This window comes from Nothobranchius furzeri, chromosome 2, assembly GCF_043380555.1.
Source record: "Nothobranchius furzeri strain GRZ-AD chromosome 2, NfurGRZ-RIMD1, whole genome shotgun sequence".
NCBI lineage: Eukaryota > Metazoa > Chordata > Actinopteri > Cyprinodontiformes > Nothobranchiidae > Nothobranchius > Nothobranchius furzeri.
Window position 1 is genome coordinate 62,741,478 of NC_091742.1, and position 20,738 is coordinate 62,762,215.

Below are 20,738 nucleotides of genomic sequence, written 5' to 3' on the forward strand. Positions count from 1 at the left end.
CCTTTTCTGCAGGTCTAGAAGCAAAGCCCTGTTCATCATTGATTGTTTATTTTTGTGGAACCCCCCTCCTTTTGTGTCTTCCTTTCTCTGTCACCTCTGTCTCTGTGTCTGGTGGGAATTATAAAGCATTCAAAAAACAAAAACAATAAAGTTTTCAGTATCAGGCGTGACATTAAAAGCAGAAGCTGTGATGCTCCACCTGAGAGTAATCTGTAAGGCTTGTCACCAGCATTCAGACATAATTCTGTTTGCTTCACAGCCTGACAGGCCACGAAGAAAAAATAAAGAAATAAAAAGAGTCAACACAACAGACTTAACACAAGTTTTAAAGAATAAACTCTGGGCTACGTAAGTTGGTTTTTCAAGTTTCCATATACACTGGAAGATTTTTTCATCAAGTAAGACCTATGATTAGCTGGCTCATTTAAAACATGTTTAGTTTTTGGACCCTGCCTCTTTAAAGAATCAGAATCTAGAATTGATAGGAACAAGAATTGAAACCGGAATTGGTCAAATTCAAACAAAACTCAACCCTAATTACCTTAGTGGCTGTAAAGATAATCTTATCAGATAATCGTTCCTTGTGTCATGTGTTAAGAGCACACTGTTCTGCTCAGAAAGAAATCTGCCCTTTTAACTTGTTGGATTGTCTTGACCTGAATTTTGGGGACAAATGAATCTGCTTACTTTGAATGTTATGTCTTACGAATCATAAACCGAGGTGACGGAAGCGCACTCCTCATTCATTGTGTTTTGTCTTGTGTGAGATTTCCCGCTCGAGCGGAGAATGTCCGTTACTGAAAGTATGGCTTCAAACCACACACCGCAGGAACAAAACTGGTATATCCGTGATTAATTTTTTTGCTGCATGTGTGGTTGAGAATCGTTCAACGATTTACAATTCCTGCCACGTAAACCAGGTTTTACTAGCCCTTCACTCTGCCTGGAAAACTTATGACTTTAGTTTAAAAAAAATGTGAATTATCCACATACGCACAATGTCAAACAAAAATAAATACACCAGAGATATATTACTGGTACTATGAATGAGCCAATTATCTATGATAGTGAAAACCCGATGCCAGGTCATATCTGCAAACTTGTGGCTAGAACTCCTTTGCTCACAGCAATGATTAGAAGAATGCAGAAAGGCTGCAGTCAGAAACTGAATCTGCAACCTGAAAGCCAACAGCGATACCAAATGTGCCACCTAAAAGCCTGGGCTAGAAGTCCATTTTACAAACCAGTGACTCAATCATTTAACCAAAATGGTGGCTAAAAGTAGCCTAACCAGCCAGCACCTGGGAACTCTCCTATTCAAATAACCCCACCCCCTGAGATATCTAACCGAGCCAATCAATGAGCAGTGTACGTCACACAACACGATGCTGAGTTTTGCATAAATAACGAAGACCGAAACGGAGTTCGCTGCAGCTCTTTCCTCTGTTCTAAATGACTTGAACATGGCTTTAAAACCGCAAGAAGCGCTAAAAGCCTTTTTTCTTCTAAAAAAAAAGATGTCTGAGGTGTCGCTGCCATTTTTAACTACAGCTAAAAAATTTGGCATTTCCACATTTTTTCTGATTGGTTAATTCTGAGCTGGCAAGTCTTGCCCCTCATGTGCCTCTCTACCTGTGAGTTACCAGGCTAGGGGGGTTTCTCAATGCCAAGGAACCTTGCCTTGATGTCTTGGCCCCGCCCTGGTTGTCAAGGAGATATGTCATTAGGAACCGCCAAGACCTTTTCCAATGTTCATGTTCTACCGAGGCGTGTGTTATCTGTTTGTTAGCCGTTTAGCTAGCTGAGCAAGGATACACGGGTGGTATTTTGTAGCCTAGCCTTGGTCAAAAATTATCCAGAATACACCGCAGTATTTTCAAAAGGATGGTGGATCAGAAGCCGGCAGCTACTTCTAGGGAAATTTTCAAGTTTAAAAGTAAGTCAAGTAATTTCAAATGTTTTTTTAGATCCACAGAAGTTATCTATTGTTGGTTAGTTGCTCAGTAGTTGCAGCTTCGGTGGCTAGCGAGTAGTAACTCGTTTATATATTTAATATAACAAATATATACACAATTTAAAAAGTAAAGTGCTCGTTATATATTTATATTGAAACTTATACGTATAACTACAATATAATCTCCCGTGTCACGTGACATTACGTGACCACCGTGAAAGTCACGATCACGTGATGCAAGTTTGTTCCATTTAACTGTTTTCTTTGATCAAGGAAGGACAGTGTTCTCGTAAGCAAGGCGCATGGCCTCGCAAGACATCGCCTCGCAAGGCCAGGCGTCTTGACATTGAGAAACACTCTAGTTCTCTCTGTAGATGTAAACAGAGGACGAGGCTGGCAGGCCAAGCTAGGCTAAAAGTTATTTTCAGAAAATTCTGGCTAGACATATTTTGTTTAAATAATGACGTGGGGTGGGAAATAATTAATTTGAAAAAAAAAAACTCATTAAAATATACCCCTTGAGCCCAAGTGTCCCCCAATTGAGGGCCGAAAAAGTTGAGCATCAAAATGTATGCCCTATATATTGATAAATGTCGTCAAACTGTACTTATAAAAAAAAACTGCAGAGCCTGGGTTACAAAACTTTATGAACCTTTTTAACATGCTCTAAATACAACTAAATCTACAATTAAATGACTTGTGACTTTTTACAGTAGTGTTTTGTAGTTGGCAGAAAATATGCAGGCAGTAACTTTATCCATATGAACTTTATTACAGCAGAAAGGACAAGCACACATCATTCATCTTGTAACTCTCAGCAGAACTTCCCCTGAACTCTACACTACACCTCTATATACACTAGCAGGGCTCTGCTGCCTCCTAGTGTTCAGTTCAGTACACAATATTCACACTGTTCCATGCCCATTTACACATCATCAATAACACATACTATTTTTACACATCCCGACAAATCCCATAATGGTTATCTTTATAATGAGATCAAAGTAATTACATAGACATTGTGGTTACCGATATATACTCATTATGCTGTGGGTATGGCATCTGTGCCTCATTAAAAAGATTTTAAAGAAAAAATAGCTTTGGGGCAAATTGTCTTCAACAATTAAAATGTGATTAATCAAAATTAATTAATTACAAAGCCTCTGGTCAATTATATTATTTTTTAATCACGTCCCACCCGCACTAGAAATATGTTCTCCAAAGAAATTACAATTACTTATTTTTACCGAGTAGTGACCAAGCTAGAAGTCTCTTCTTGAAACCAGTGACTTTTAGTAATTTCTGCCAATTGTGTCTTGAAATCTTTTGTACAAATTGTCAGATTCATTAAACTTCAAAGCTCATGTGTGTTTGTGTGTGTGTGTGTGTGTGTGTGTGTGTGTGTGTTTTGTTAGGTATGGTAGATCTGCCGGCCCAGTTCCGTTACAGGCTGTGTTCCTCGTTTACCGCCCTCCTCCCTTATTTGGCCGGGGCTGAGCCTTCAAACATGTCTGGAATAGCAGGAGAGAGACAGACAGAGGCACAGAGACACTGAGAGAAATGAGGCAACCAGATTGTTTTAAAGACTTCCATTCTAAATGGGAAGCAAATTAGGAGTTTTTTTTTAATTGTTTTTATCACAGGTTTAAATAGGAACGAAACTGACAAATGAATGAAAAGTAAGGAATCCAGAAGAGCAGCTGATTGGTGAGTCTCACAAAAATTATAAATGTTGCTTTAAATAATCAGCCTTAAGTCCTTCAAAATGTGTAACTGGTATTTTTTTAAAGCTAAAAGTAAGCAGGAGACTGACTTTGTGCTCGGACAACAGCCTGTTTGTCTGTTTGTTGCGTTTCCATGTCAACTCTGATGTATTCTGTGTGTATGGCGCCTATATGGTACAAAATGAGTCATGGAGCAAGCAATTTGTGTGTGGAACATTTTATGAGCGGGCTGCAATTTGGGTACACCAAAAGTATTAGGAGCTTTGATTGGTGGCTGACTGCGCGCTGCAGAGGCCTTCAGACCGGGTTCACGGCATATGTTGGGTTTTGGTTTAGGGTTTTTTTAAGTCGAAAGCTTGATTGCAAATAACAAATTATGTCTAATTCTGCCTCATTACAGGACGGCTGTGTTAAAACAAAATGATACAAAGAAGTGTTTGTTTTATGAGCTTATAATGTTTTTAATTAGACCTGTTGTTGACAGAAGAAGAGGAAGAAGAAGAAAAGATCTTTTCTATAGCACCTCTCAAGATAAAAATCACGAGGCACTTCACAAAAACAAAAAATGAAAAATATAAAAAAGAATTTAGAAATTGATTAAAATATATTTAAATGAGAAAAAAATAGACAATTGTGATTAAAAATGTTAAGACAGAGAGTGAATGGGAAAGAGGGAAATCAGTGGATCCTGAGGAAGGTGGAATAGGTGGGGAGAGCAGAATAAAGAGAGAGTGATGATGAAGGTCATACAAAAGCCAGCTTGAACAAGTGAGTCTTCAGCTGCTTTTTAAAGGAGACCACTGAGTCCACTGATCTCAGGCTCAGGGGAGAAAGTTCCAGAGTCTGGGGGCCACAGCAGCAAATGATCTGTCACCTTTGGTCTTTAGCCTGGTGCTGCACAACCAGTAAGCTTTGATCACTGGACCTCAGGGACCTGCTGGGGGTGTAAGGACCGAGAAGATCACTAATGTAAGATGGTGCTTACAGCATGGTGAGTTGCAGCAGCAGGATTAATTCCTGCTCCTGGAAATCTCAGACTCTTTTCTTGATTCTCCTAATGTTCACTCTCTCGCTGTTTTACATTACAAAGTAATGTCTCAAAATATCATGGGAAACACTAAAGAAGTATTTTCTCTAAAAAGTTACTAGATTACTGTAAGTTATGGGGTGCCATTTGTAAAGGCAGTCATAATTTAACAGCAGTTTTTTTAAGTTATTTTGTCCTATCATAAGTGAAAAATAACTCATAGTCATATTTTTACCATAATATTCATACATTTATAAATGTTAGGATGTCTAAATAAATATTTAGTTGGCAAGCTAAGTTAGTTAAATGTTCATTTTATAGACAAAATATTTATGTCAGACCTAAATATTTACTTAGTAAAATGAATTAAACTCATTGATTATTTTTACGCTAAATATTTAGTTTCACAACTAAATATTTATCTCCAAATTAAATATTTATTTTTCCAAATAAATATTTAAATCTCAGCTAAATATTTATTTTGGAGCAAAAACATTTAGTTAGCTAAATCAATATTTAGGTTTAGCCCCAAAAAAAATATTTAGCTGGGATCAAAATATTTCTTTGGGAAAATAACAATTTAATATAAAGCTAAATATGTAGTTTGTAAACTACATATCCATCCATCCATTGTCTGAACCCGCTTTGTCCACGTAGGGTCGCGGGGGGCTGGTGCCTATCTCCAGCGGTCAACAGGCAGTCAGGCGGGGTACACCCTGGACAGAGAGCCAGTCCATCGCAGGGCAACACAGAGACAGGATAAAAAATCCTGCACACGCACGCACGCACGCACACACACACACACACACACACACACACATACACACAATTTAGACAGACCAATCAACCTAACAGTCATGTTTTTGGACTGTGGGAGGAAGCCGGAGCACCCGGAGAGAACTCACGCATGCACAGGGAGAACATGCAAACTCCATGCAGAAAGATCCCAGGCCGGGAAGCGAACCCAGGACCTTCTTGCTGCAAGGCAACAGCTCTAACCACTGCGCCACCGTGCAGCCCCGTAAACTATACATTTAACTCTAAATAAGAAATTTTGCTCGCTGACTAAATATTTTGTTAAGAACTCATTTATAAATGTATAACATTGTGAAAATATTACATAGATAATTGAACTCCTATTTGTTTTGTTATGATAGGCTAAATAACCCAAAAACCTGCTGTTAAATGATGACTGACTTTAAAAATGGCACCCCATAGTAAGTTATGTCAACAAAAGGTAATCAAATTTTATAAAAGGCTTATATTTTCACATTTTTGAATAAATTTTAATGCTGCCAAAACCAAATGGTGTATTTTTGTATGATGTGTTGGCATGTAAAGTTGGAAGCTTTTGCATGATTGTTCAGCATTCATATTACTCACTAGAGATGACTCCCAGCTTTTAGGATACAAAGTTATTGCTCATTACCCATAAAGATGACTTGGTTATAGATGTATTTGTGTTTGCTAACATTGATTACCTGTGGTGGCCATCTTGAATTGGATTGACACCAAAAGTTTATCAGTTGTGAATGTTATTCCACTGATAGCTGGCTTTTAATGCACCCCACTTTCTTGGGCTTTGATGTCATTGAAGGAATATTTTGTTTATTTTGAAGTGACTTTCTATTAGTAATTGGGGACCCTACATGCAGCTGATGCCACTGAAAGCAATCAGGGTCCAACCACAGTAAACATGGTTATCCAGTTGGATAACAAATTGGTAGCAAATTGCTGGTATTTATAAAAAACAGTGGCACATCATTTCTCAGCACTGTTCCTGGAAAAAAACACTATTTGGCTGAATATTGGTGGCTGACCAATGGTGCAATGCGGCACCAGCTGGTAACTTTCATAGTACACATCCCACATGTTACAAAGGTGTCAAAAGTGCCGTTTATTCAAGTCAAGTTCCTATGCTCTGGATCGCTGGAGCGCTGGCAATAAAATTCTTTCTGATTCTGATTCTGATTATTAAGATTGTTAAGCAATTGTGGCCATCTTAAAAGGACATTCCACCCAAACTTGAAGTTTTGTCTGTTGACATATTTCCCAGAGTTGGAAGAAACCATTTTTACCCACCCGGCTTGAAGCGCCTCGTGATTTTTATCTTGAGAGGCGCTATAGAAATGATACTTTCTTCTTCTATACTCCTTTAGCGTTAGCTTAGCATAAAATACAGTAAGTGAATGGATCCAACTAGCATTGTGAGTAAAAAAGTCCTAAAAAAAATCACTCTGTAGTGATCCCAATTCTGCTGGGTGACCTAAATAATCAGACTGACTTCAAGTGAAAATAATTAGTAACATGAAGGAATCACAGGCGCCATTTTAGACTTGGGACTACTTTATGACAAAGCACAGCTGTAAGCCTATGCTGGCAGCCCCAAAGACACCTGCTTTTGCAAACACAGATTCAAATGGTTTTAGCGAACTGGAATAAAACACACACACACACACACACACACACACACACACACACATGGAATGTGTAGAGCACAGAATATGGGCTGGGATTGATGGCTATTTTTAGCATTCTCTAAGATCAGTTGGGTGTGGCCATCAGGAAATTGGGTTGGTGGAATTGTTTTAAACAATGTTAAACTTAGCCGCTTCCAGATATTAGTTTAAATTAATAGACAATGTACAATAGAATTGTAGCTATTTTTGTAATTCAGTTTCAAATTAGTTAGCTGTAGCGGTCATCTTGAATTGCGAGGTCTCCATTCATACAAGTGAAACTTGAAAAGTTAGAACATGGTGCAAAGTCCATTTATTTTAGTAATACAACTTAAGACTGAGAGACCATCTAAAGGCAACCCACTGCAGGTCTTTTGGAATCATTAGATGAATAAAATGTGAGACTTTGAGTCTATCTCATATATCAGTTTCATCTTTTGAGTTGAATTACTAAAATAAAAGAACCTTTTCACTTTATTCATTTTTTTTAGTTTTGCCTGTATACATGTTTAGATCCAATGATTCATAACTTAAAGCATTATTTATCTTTTGGTTTATAAGAAGTTTAATGAAGCTACAGACACCTTTCAGTAAAGGGTGAGTAAAAGCATCTGATTAAACTTTACCATTGGGAGATCTGAAATATTTTGACTACAGCTTCCAGGCAAAAGTATGGGAGTAAAACGTTCACCATTTAAATCTGACAAATATGTAACCATCTTGAATTTGTACTTCTAGGTCCACTTTATGAAGCATCTGTACTTAAAAGTTATCTATGTTTATGTGTCGAAGCATGACCCCTTAAAAGCCCGTCGTGTCTTGCTCTGGGCGTTAAATATGGTTCACTTAAGCTCCCAGAGCACCACAGACAGGCTACTATCCAGGTAGAGACTTTGTTGAGACAGTGACTGATCCTCAGAAATGAAAGATGGATGGATGAACAGACAGATGCATGGAAAACAAACCCTCCACCCTGGAGCCTTAATTTACCTCCAGGGGCAGACATGTATGGAACTGGATCCTCCTAATTTTTGTTCATCCACATGCAAAGATGTGGCTTTTGAGTGGTTTGGTCAGAGGAACTGGGTTTTAGGACTTGAGCAGACGCTTCCTACCAAAATGTAAGAAGTCTGGTTTGACTGCAGCATCAAGAGAGAATGAAGAATGTCTACATGAGTCAAACGTGGCTGTTAGTCAAAATTACTGACAGCCAGACGGATATATTTTTATGACAACCACTCAGATGACAGATGGACAGACAGACAAGACGGATAGGTGACATAATTCTGAAAGCTATCACAGACGCGGTCACACCGCGTCACCTCAAACTGTGACAGCTGGACTCAGATGGACAGACTCAGAGGCAGACACAGCAAATATAAAACTGTAAAAGTTGTCCTTGTGCCAGTCACTGATACTTTCTGACTGACACCTCACCTATGATGTGAGGCTTTCCCTTTCTCACACTCTCCAGTGCAAAAAGATGGTCCAAACTAGACTGACTGATTTCTCCAAATGAGGTTTTAAATATTTTTGTTCAAGTCCTTTTACAAGGAAATGTTGAAATAAATTTCAAGCGGATGCAAATATTTAACGGAAGTCAATGAAATATGGGAATGTTGTATCAACATTTGATTTTTAAAATAGATTCATAACAGTGGCGTGCACTTGGGAGGCAGCACTCAAGACTACGGTATTTTTTTACTGGATTTTCAACGGAAACAGGAGATATCAGAGGCTGTTTTACAACAGATTGACAGAGATATTGATGGGGATGGATAGGCGTATACGGAAGTCTTCATGTACAAATAAATGTGAGTTCATACACAATTTTCTGTTTAAAGTGACCATGTGTATTTTTACTTTTAATTTATGGAAATATCCATCGAAACATTGTTGAAAAAGAATAAAATTACATCTAATCGTTGAAAAATATTGGCGGCTTTGTAACAAATATCCATGAAGACTGTGTCTAAAATACTCGGGGTAAAGGTCTAGTGCCTTTTGGGGATGCCACGTTAGACGCCATGTTTCCTTCTGGCTGGCTCGGGATCCTGTACCTGTCGATGACGTCACACTAGAGGACTGGCCAGACGTACGACTTATGCAAGTTACGTTTTCACGTTTGAAAACATTTAGGCAATTACATTTAGCAAACTTACACAATTTAAATCCCATCTAACAACAAATTACACAGCACAATTCACATTTGGCTGCTTGTGCACAAGCAGTCAACTATAATCTACCGTCCATGTATTAAATCCATAACATAACTTGTCCATGAAACACAGCATTAATAGTGTTTAAAACACATTGTCTATATAAAAACCATTGACCACAGGTGTTAAAACTGCTTTTTAATTTGCCCCTGAGGTTTCGATTTAGCAAGAGATGCGTAAGTGAACCCTTAGGAGAATTCAGCAAAGAGGCAGGTGTCATGTGTTTGTGTGAAGCTGCACGAGTAACACTTCTGGTGCATTCACAGGAAAGGAAAGCACCTGTCACATGAGGGAATGTGGAGTACACACACACACACGCACACGTGTGTGTGTGTGTGTGTGTGTGTGTGTGTGTGTGTGTGTGTGTGTATGTGTGTGTGTGTGTGTGTGTGTGTGTGTGTGTGTGTGTGTTAGAGTGACACCAAGGGACAAATCCAGCCTGAAAAGTTATTTTACTGCTGCCACTTTGAATTGGAGCACATAGGGCGGCATGCTCCAGTCATCTGCCAGAATAAGAAATGAGTTGTTGTCAGTTTGTATTGCGACTCTGTGAGTCAACCAGGCTAATTTAAGCTCCACTGCTTCTATTTATTGAGTGAAGGAAAGTTCTGTTCAAATAGAGATGCTCTTATATCATAAATGATCACAGTTGTTACACATAAACCCTGTCAGGAGAAGTGAAGTTCAGTTTTTGGACTTAGATTTTACATTTAGATTATGCTGGATGGAATACATCACCATGTGAAAAGGATTTTTCTTTACATTTCTAAAAAATAAACTTCACTCTAAATGTGATTTAATGGTTTATAGGGAGAGTGTGGACTTTTTATTTTTCACAAAAACGTGGCAACAGGGTGGGGATTTTGACCCATTCGTTAGTAATCTTATCTTTGTTTACATTGTTTATTTTATTTCATCTGTGAAAGGTGCTTCGTATATAACATTTCCCTAATATATTCATTAATAAAGTTAAAGTCCCATAGTCATCATCACACACTGGTGAAATTCATCTCTGCATTGACCCATCCCCATGGAGAGAACCAGTGAGCTGCAGTAGTGGCTGCGCTCGGTAACTATTTGGTGGTTTAACCCCCCAATACAACTCCTTGAAGCTGAGTGTCAAGCTGGGAGGCATTGGGTCCCATTTTTAAAGTCTTTAGTATGAACTGTCAAGGAATCAAACCCCGATCTCCCAGTCCCTGGGTGAACACTCTACCACTAGGCCACTGAACTGGATCAGGATCTGTTTATTTTTTTGCCATTTTATATTCCATTTTAGAGATCAACAAATTTTGTTTTGTTTCTCTCATAAATTCACGAAAAAATTCAGGAAACATATTTTTCTTAGAAAATGTGAAAATAATTTCTTTTCTTAAATTCTGATGGCCTTTCAGGTCTTTTGTGCTTGCTTCTAATATCCTGGTTGAAAAGCAGTTGACAAGATCATTTCCAGAGCAAATCTTCAAATACACTACAGCTAAAAAAGAAAATAATGACATGACCTACTTAACATCATGTGATGTTAAATATTTATTTTATCTCCTTTTTTACATTATTTACATTTGTTTTTGACCTTGTGGCAGAACAGAAAATATTAGTCATAATTGAAGTAATTTCTGCTTGAAGATTCTTTGTCAAATAAGTAATTTCTCTGTAAATGTGCTAATTAAATTAATTATTTAGTGTAAAGGATGCTTGCAGACAAATAACCCTATTTTTGTATGTTTGAAAATTGATAACTTCTTCTTGCACACTATAAGTAAATTGTAAAGAAGGTTAAATCTGATTCCCATAATTCAATAACAAGCAGAACTTTTCTTTGTAAATTTGGTAAAAAGCAATGAAACCCTGATGGTGCAGGAAGTGAAGGGAACCCCCAATGACGTCCCCTAGAGAGAATTGCAGCAAGTGGACGGTGTGGGAGTCGATCTCAAAATATAAATCTTCTCGAACAGCTGGTGTCTCCACGTCAGCGGCGTCCCTTCCCCGCTGTCGAGAACAGAACTAAATCATGTCAGTGCCAGCTCACCCCTCTCAGCAGCGCCAGTGGTAGAGCCCCACCTCACTCCACCAGGGCACATGTAGGGTGATGGGAGAGTGAGTAAAAAAGCATGGAGATTGAAAGTTCTGTCTTTAAGAAGCTACTGGAAGACCGAAAAAAGCAGGATTTGTGAGCTGTTCTAGTTTAAACCTAAGGATCCATTTTATGAGGGGTTTCCTTTTAGTATGGCACCCAATTAAACACAATTAAGGTAAGACATAAAATGTTAGTACTAAAATGCATGCATCATATGTTTGACCTACGATGAGGACTGGACTAACTCAACTCTTCAAAACAAATTGTAACTCTAAACCTGAATTTATAATCTCATAATGTGTCAACATTTAGAGAGATCACAAGAACAAACTGTGTTTACAGCTTCCTCGCCTGCCCTTTCAGTCTTGTTGCTACTGCGCCCTGGAGTTGTTGTTGACATAGGTTTGGAAATAGCTGCAGTCCGAGCGATCCACCATCTGTCCCGAGGGGTCGCTCAATTTGGAACACATATATGAGCCAGCCTCGGCCATGTATATGTCATGTATCATTTACACATCCTACATAAGGGAAGCCTGTCATACTTTAATTCTTGCACCTCAGAATATGGGGGAAATTTGAAAATGTGTTTGCCCTGGGTTTGATCTTGTGATTAAGCAAGCAACTCAAAGACATCATGTCCTCTTCCAGTCTATCTCCAAACACTCAAACTGGCACTGTTCCTCTTGTTTTTGGCTCATGTGCTCAAGAATTTTAATGTGTTGGGCAGATCCAACACTGTTTCATGTCAGTCCCTATGGGCTCATGGTGACGCAATGTGGCATGGGCTTTGGAGCTGCAAATTGACTATTAATAGAGTTGAAGGGGTTGTTTTCTGTTGGTTGGACCGCATGCTGAACTTAAGGATTGCAAGAGGTGGAATTTGCACCCTAACCTCCCTTTTGTCCAATGACTGTTGGAGATGGGCATCAGTTCCCCATGACCCTGAACAGGAACTAGTGTGAAATAATGGATGAATGTTTGAAGGCCCTTTACCTTGACCAGCTCTCATACCAAGATGAGTAAATTGCCTCAGAAACCTTTGTACTTTTACCAAAAATACTTTCTTTTACTTTGTGTTTTGATATGTGAAACATAGTAAACAGACATAGAAAGAAGTTTGAATTTAACATGTCTTTTTATACTTTTTCAGATGTTGGTCACACCCAAGGTCCACTTGATGGAAGTCTATACGCCAGAGTTCGCAAAAAAGACTCTTTGGAAGGAGTTGTTACCATCAATGGTCTCCCAGTCTGTGAAAACCCCTTAAAGAATGCAGAAAACTCATTGCAGCAGACCAACCATCCACTACAAACAACTGAACAGGCTCTTCCTGTGACAGGACACACCTCCCTACCTGCTGTAGACCATACCCTATCTGTGAGCAGTGACTCAGGCAACTCTACCGCATCTATCAAAACTGATCGTACCGATGAGCACAGCCAGTCCTTGCAGATAGCTGCAAGCCACAACAACCCAACAACAACCCACCCACCACTCAGTCCTCAAGAGAAAAGAGAGCTTGACCAGCTTCTGAGTGGTCTTGAGGCCCCAACTCAACGACAGGCCTATTTATCCACATCAACCAGTCCAGGAGGAGGGGTTCGACACCTGGTCCCGGCACAGGTTCACGTCAACGGAGGCCATACTAGGCTGCTTGGGGCACCTTCAACAGAGGAAAGAGAGACAGATATTCTTGATGAAGAGTTGCCAAATAGTCAAGAGGGCAACAGTGTGGATAGTTTAGGGACCCTCTCATCCCTAGAGGGTCAAGCAACACCCGCTAGCCTCTGTTATCAATCACAGACACCTGTCAGTGTCCAGAACGACGGTCCATACCTTGAGAGAAGTGTTCTTGGGGAAAAGCTCAACGAAATGCCTGTCCATGGAGTACAAACTCCTATAGCGATGCAAGAGGGGTCTGTAGACTCACCATCACCCCAGGGGGAATACAGCAATTACCAAAATGGAGGAGGGATCTATCGTTCACACTCCTTTGGGAATCAGCCACCCAGTAGCCCTGAGACCAACTCTAAAATTATGCCAAGAGCCCCTGAGAGGAGCACCAGTAGCCGAGAGGCTGTTCAAAGGGGTCTCAACCACTGGCACCAGCATAGTCTTCCAGATGATCCATTTGGGCCTCCTCTTCAGTCAACCCACAGCTTGCCCCACTTTCCAACCCCTGCCTCTCAACGAGACATTGAACAGTCCATTGAGGCACTCAACATGCTAATGCTTGATTTGGATCCAATCAATTCCCAAATGTCTAAGTCTAACAGTGCACCAACTGGGGAAAACAACTTCAATTCAACCCATCCCCCTTTTTCCCAGACCCTGGTCAGGCCTTCCTACCAAGGGGACTCTGCCATCCATGGCTACAGCAATTCTGGATCAGTAAACAACACATATCATCAGGCCTCGCGATCACCTGGGAGGGTGCCACACCACAGTCCAGTTACAGATTCCCCAACCTACCCTTCTCAGAGGTCCAACGCTGGCTACCAACACCAGAACACCACCCCAACACACACCCCTGAGCCATACCTTCAAACTCGCCAATCACCCCACCACTACCCCAGTGATTCTTCTAACCTCAACCCACAAAAACCGGTGAACTTGTATGCAGGCAGCAGTGTTTCACACTCCCCAGACCTGCAGAGATCATCTCCATATCCAGTTTACAGCACCTCTTCTTCTCCACTTCCCGTTCTTACCCCACAACCCAAGGATACATCTTCTTCGCCCTTACCCAGAGAGCAAGACCCAGAGGAGGAGACGCTAAACCTGGAAGGCCTAGTTGCTCACCGTATTGCCGGTATGATTTTTACGTTTCACACCAATTATTGTTGTACTTTGTTTTTATTTTAGATCATTGACAGTAAAGTACTCTATTTCACTACATATCTGTTAGATGTTTTAATTTACACAGCAGGCAGAGTTTCATAAAACCAAGACTATCAAATATGAATTTTAAAACTTTTTTGTGGTAGATCTGTTTTGTAAATGACAAACTGTATGGTCTCACATTTATTCATTCCCTTTTAGACATCAATTAAAAAAATAACAAATGACCACAGAAATAACTTCTGGGGAAGCCCATCCCCAAGCATGTAAATGGGTAGAAGTCTATCTCCAACCAGTAAGATGTTCCTCTGACGGATGTTTGAGCCAAAGAATCAGTGAGGACTACAATTAGTCAAAATGCGTGTTGATGAGCCTCAAAGCATCTCGACAATGTCGTTTTCACCGATGAGAAAAAACTGCAGGTTTCTGGCAAAATATATGTTGTTTATGTTTATTCATTTAGGAGACGCTTTTATCCAAAGCAACTTACAATTTATGACCTATAGGGCATGTTGTGATCTGTGGGAGAAACCGGAGTACTCGGAGTAAACCCACGCATGCATGGAGAGAACACGCAACTCCACGCAGAAAGGCTGCAGCCGAGCTGAGTTTCGAACCTGCAACCTTTGTGCTGCGAGGCAACAGTGCTAACCACTGCGCCACCATGCAGCCCTATCAGCTGTATGTTTCCAAATATAATGCCAACAAATAACTCCAGAACTATTCTTAAGTTCTCTGAGTCCTGATCTAACTCCTGTTGACCATCTGGGGAAGGAACCTTTTAGACATGAGACAGGCGGAGCAGTTTGCATGAGGGGTAGGTCCAGGGGCGCCTCCAGAAAATTTTGATATGGGTGGCTAGACGAGGCCATAGACATTTTTGGGGTGGCACACCAAATTGATCCTTGTGGTAACTCTGGGAGAGTTTAGCCTGTGGCGATGTATTGCATTGCTCCTTTATTCAGTTGTATTAAAGATCATTTTAAAAAAGCAGCATGTATCCAAAACATTTAATAATAAAAATAATTGGCAATTTTCTAGGGGTGGCCATGGCCACCCTTGGCCACGCCTTGGGGGCATCATTGGGTAGGTCAGAAAACAAGTGAGAAATTTCACATTTTTGCCCCCATATTGTCTTCAGCAAAATGTTATGGGTTCCATCATTTTAGTCCAGATGAGTTACAAGGCCTTTAACAGTTTTATAATCATCTGTAAGGGAATGAAAATATGTAGACCCCAACTGATTTTTTTAAGTTACTAAATGAGAGAATGGGCCTGAATCTAAACTGCGGACTGAGGCTAATAGACGACTCTGCAGCAGATTGTGAAGCAGTGCAGCCTTCAGCAGTTTGTGTTACAGATTGGTCATGTGGCGCGGTACCACCAGAATGACCCGGGCTCATAAAATTAGCTCTGCAGCTGAAATGAAGCAGAGCTGGTTAGAGTGAAGATGGGAAGCAGAGCAAGAATAGCCTAAGCCTTCAGAAGCATCCCTGCTTTATCTCCGTCCAGGATTCAGGTGGAATGCTTCAAAAGCTAAACGCTCCCTCCCAGTGGAGGATTGATGACACTGCCACTTTATTTCTATTCTGATTCTTTTCTTCCCTTTTTTATTTGTTTAATCCATTTTTATTCTCATCATTGCCTCCTCATCCTCTTCCACCTGCTGCCTCCCCTCCCACACCTGAAATTCCTCCCCTGGAGCAGAGTACAACGCTCGTATTCGAGGCATCAGTGAAAGCATGACACCACAACAATCTGACCGCCATCGCTCCTATTCCTTCTCTGGTTTGTCCACTCTCCCTCACTTTTTGTTTGAGATTTTTCTCTGCATCCCAACCATGGCTTTCCCCCTTTAAGATTATTTCCTTCATTACTTTCCCCACTGCTTTTCACTCCTTTGTTTATGTTCAACTGCCTTTGGTTCTAGAAAATGTTTTACATGACGTTACACAAACAAGTTTAAAATTCAAACATGGTAAATGTTTCCTGGGGGCGGGTGTTTAGGAGTTCGCTCCAGAGGAATGAGCCCAGAGGTAACGCAGGAAATGGGAAGACGCCGGACCACAAGCGAGGGTCAGTACCAGAGCAGCCATGACAGCATGTCAGCGACGCATTCGCCGGACTTCACCAACAACCTGTTGCTCAATCCAGGAGGGAGACCCAGAGAGGTACAATCCATGAAGTCCTATATGAGTCAATTTTCATCGTTTGAAGATGGTTTATAGATTGTTTAAATTCAGTATAATAAAATGGTAGAATAAAATATGCCCATAATTACATTCACTTTGTCCTCAACCCTCCCACTGTCTTTATGGGTGACCCTGCGAGGAAAGTTGAGGTCCACTTGGCAGGGGTGAGGTGGTGCTCACTCCTCACCCCTGCCACATGGGCCCAAGAGATAAACCATCAAACCTGCTCAATGGTCAACTTTCCTCATGGGGTCACCCATAAAGACAGTGGTAGGGTTAAAGGTGTGGTTCACTCATTTTTATATTTGCAGTGGTCTCTAGTAGGAATGAATGCCTTGTAAGTTTTTCTTAGGGGGAAAATATACTGATGTACCACTTCCAGCAACTAGCAATGACCCACATCACTTTTGAGCTTCAGATGGAGTATTTGGAGTCTTATTTCCTGATATTTGGACATCTCGCCACAGATTGGATAACAGGAACACGACTCTACCACTGATCTGCAACGTTGATGTTTTATCTCCACAAATAACACAAGCCTAGAGGGGATCTTCTATGTGGTGGAGTTGCTAATGCTAACATTTAGCTTATACTAGTCGGGACATTCCCTGCTGTTTCCTGGATGCTAAAGTAACAACAGCCTTCCCCGTCTAATCAATTTCCCTCTGGGATTAATAAAGTATTTTTGAATTTGAATTTGAATTTTGAGTCAAGATGGGTGAGTCCATAAATGTTAAGTGACAGTGTGACGTAAATCTGTCAGGATTTTCTAATCCTAGAGTTTCACCATCTATTTTCTATCAGAAGCTAATGCAGGAGATAGGTGTAGGAGACTGTTTTCATGTTCAGCCTGCATGAAAAACTCAAAGTGACCAATAATCAGAAATAATTAGGGACGCAACAACACCACTTTTTTCCAAACCGATACGGTACCGATACTTGGATCTGAGTACTCGCCGATATCGATAATTCTACCACACAAAAAAAAAAATGCTCTGAATTGGAATACAGGTTTTATTTTCTTCTCTGCTTTCATTAAGAAATGACTGTGAGGTAGATAAAAAGTAAAATATGTTAATAGAAATTATCACAAAACTAAAATATTAGGTGAACAGAAATGACAAGTCACAGTGAAGCCACTTTCAAGCAACTGCATTGGTATTGGTTACTGGTATCTGTTAATTTTTACTGATATTGATACTGGTGTCGGTATCTGTATCAGCACCGATTCCGATACCAGTATCGCTATCGGTGCATCCCTAGAAATAATCATTAACATTTTTTTTCAGTAATCCACACCTTTAAAGGGGGTTTCAGTCATCCTAGTAACATTTAAACAGCTGTAAATAGTAGCCTAGTGAACTAGACCAAATTCTAGGAAAGCACCATTAGAACCTCTGCAGCCCCTAGCAGCTTTCTGGCTGGCCAATCACAGTTCCACAGTTTTCTATAGGGGTTTCAAGCACATAGAGAGCTGTGATTGGTCGATAATGGTGGGTCCATCACTGCGCTCTATCTGCTTTGTGAACCAATCACAGTGTTTTATCCGCTTTGTGGGCTAATCAGGACCCTCCATTCATCTGGTGGGTGGGGTGATGCAACAGAGTGGAACAAGATGGCGACAGCTCGATTAAAATGGCTTTTTAATCAATTTTGGACTATTTGGACTTGGGCTTTGTTAGAATCAGGATCAGATAGATGTATTTAAGTTCTTTATTTAGAAAAAAAAGGATGCATTTTTGCCTTCCTCAACAGCAGACTGCCTCTTTAACCGACATCTGTTGCGGTGAGTAAAGTTTGAAAGACAACGGTAGAGCCTGCCCCATGACCAAGAGCTGTCAATGGAGCTTTGCTAGACTAAATAATATATTTATTTAGTCTGGCTTGACAGGCTAGTAAATTAGAGCATTTATTTAGTAATTGTATTGAGTTTAAAGATTGACTTTGTATTTAACGTGCATAAAGAGTCTCATTTTTAAAATATTTGATGTAACTTTGTATAATAAAAATGGACTTTTGATCCCATTGATAATGTTGTTTTCTAGTCCTACAAGAAACCTATTGACCAAAATGAAGGTCTTCATTTTATTTTATCTTAATAAAAGCTTTTATTATTTTGGTCAAATCATTCATTTTTGTTTTTAGGCTAAACATATAATTGTTGTTTCTTTTCCAGGGTCTGATGCACAGCTACCGAGAGGCATTCGAGGACGGTGAAGTTGCACGGCTCGCTAACAGCCCCACCTATGGAGGCAGCGGTAAGAGAGCTGACCCATGACCCCCAGTGTCTCTACAGATGCATGGTGCATTATATGTTATTTAAAAAAGATTCCCTACTTATTAATAATGCAAAATGAAAATATAAGAAAAATGCAAAGAATTACATAAAATACAGTTCTGATTGTTGTTTTTGGTTGAACCAAATTTTATTGATTAATTATGACTTTTAAGTTAAATTCAAACAATGCAATCATCAGAGTCACAACATAAACTTTCAAATCCAGTTTTCTACTGGCAAGCATCAAAATTCAAATCTTTGACTCAACATTAACAAACTCGCTGAAAGACGTTTAGTAGCAGATGAAGCTTAGTGTCTCCTGACAGTCGGTAGCTTCCCACACACCTTCTTCTAGAGGTGCAGCTTCACTATTTCCTGGTCCCTCGCTATCTAGCAGATTGTTCACTAATTCTAAAGAGGAAGAGGGGTTGGAGGTAGATCCAGAGCTGTTGTCCCTCCATCCATTCACCTTCAAGGCTGCACACTCCAGATTAACCCTGGGACACCCGGGTTTTCCCCCCAACCCCCAGGACTCGTAGCCCAGCGGCTGATTGTCCAACCACAGCCACCCATCACCAGGGAAGAAGTGCAGACCAATCCAGACGTGTTGTGTGACACCAGCTTGGTTTAACTTCCTCTGAATCAGCTGCATCTCCACCTCGGATGCCACGCTGGCCAGCATGTTGTGGTTGTCCCTGCAGTACTGCCAAGCTGCCTCCCAGGTGCTCCTCTGCTTTACCACGATCGGATTGTAGCAGAAAAAAGGAATTTGAGAGAACCCGTAAAAATTGGCCATATTCGTGGTTCCAGTTGAATCCCAGAACATCCAGGAGATCCTACCACCTCCCCACCACATCCACTTCTCAGTATCGTCAGTGGTCTTCATCCCGATCCAGCTGAAGAGATCTGTATTCCCAGCCATCTGCATCAAGTTTATATCACGTTTACTGCTGAGTGGAGCCAGGTCGGTGTACTTTTGCCGACAATACGACTGAGCTGCAAGCCAAGTCCGTGCCTCCTTGACGTAAACGTATTTACCAAAAGCTCCGAAGAAGCTCAGCAGGATCAAGATGCAGGTGAAGGTTTGCCCCATGGTTCTCTGTGTCGGTGAGACTCTCTAGGAGGATGGAAGATGCACCCGCTGGCGTTGTTTGTTCTTTAAAGAGTATTTGCATTAGGTGGGCCTCGTCATTCACTGAGGCGTTCAGGCGTCATCTGTGAAGTCACTGGAGCTGCTGCTGCTTTATGTAAAAGATCTCAAAACGTTTTGCTTGCAGCTTGTTGCAGAAATGCTGGAATTTTTTTAATTGAGCGTCGTAAATTTAGGCCAAAATAACAATGATTTTCACAGCGCAACCCAGGTGATTACACATAAATTAGAAGGTTAAATGGAGGACAGATGGTCTTATAACATACTACAGAACTTTGTTAGTTTGTCTGGAGCATGTAGGTGCACGTTAACTCAATGCCAAAGAGAAAAGTCATCACCTTAAGCAAGAGTCTTACTGAAAACTAACTGTGGATTGGATTTGCAAGGGGGTTTCCAAAATGCCTTAACCCTCCCACTGTCTTCATGGGTGACCCCGTGAGGAAAGTTGACCATTGAGCAGGATTGATGGTTTATCCCGTGACAGGGGTGAGGTGGTGCTCACTCCTCACCCCTGCCACGTGGACCCAAGGGATAAACCATCAACCCTGCTCAATGGTCAACTTTCCTCACGGGGTCATACCCGTTAGGACACTGGGATGGTTAAAATGCTTTCACAGGATTCTCGTTTTTCCTCGCTTGATGTCACTGAAATTTCAAAAGCATTTCAGGATTTTCCAAAGCAGGCTTTTGGGGATTCTGTTTCTATCTTCGTTTACAAGTTTTACACAGTCGGTGCGTTACCATGCTGTGTTGAGGAGTCTGGAAACAAAGACAGTTTTTAAAATTCCTAATGTCATAAAATTACCAAAAAATGACA

General features: G+C 40.6%; 2 protein-coding genes across 9 annotated transcripts in view; one reads left to right on the forward strand and one right to left on the reverse strand.

Moving 5' to 3' along the window:
- Nucleotides 1-20,738, forward strand: part of tns1a (tensin 1a) — a 148,495-nt gene that overhangs the window by 116,021 nt on the left and 11,736 nt on the right. For 7 of the 8 annotated variants that reach the window (XR_011517291.1, XM_054747631.2, XM_054747628.2 and 4 more), the window contains 4 exons: nucleotides 12,611-14,272; nucleotides 16,009-16,089; nucleotides 16,309-16,472; nucleotides 18,670-18,751. Coding sequence is in view for 7 of the 8 variants with exons in the window: in XM_054747631.2 (XP_054603606.2) it covers nucleotides 12,611-14,272; nucleotides 16,009-16,089; nucleotides 16,309-16,472; nucleotides 18,670-18,751 (1,989 nt within the window). In the remaining variant the exon portion in view is untranslated. The remainder of the gene's footprint in view (nucleotides 1-12,610; nucleotides 14,273-16,008; nucleotides 16,090-16,308; nucleotides 16,473-18,669; nucleotides 18,752-20,738) is intronic. The other variant, XM_070547248.1, reaches the window with a different exon arrangement.
- Nucleotides 18,835-20,093, reverse strand: LOC107377217 (putative C-type lectin domain family 20 member A). Its single transcript, XM_070547255.1, has one exon. It carries the CDS (start codon nucleotides 19,862-19,864, stop codon nucleotides 19,064-19,066), a length of 801 nt encoding a protein of 266 aa, XP_070403356.1. The 5' UTR covers nucleotides 19,865-20,093; the 3' UTR covers nucleotides 18,835-19,063.

What these genes read in the sequence shown, in the direction of transcription:
- LOC107377217 (XM_070547255.1), bottom strand. Translation starts at nt 19,864, where the DNA reads ATGGGGCAAACCTTCACCTGCATCTTGATCCTGCTGAGCTTCTTCGGA.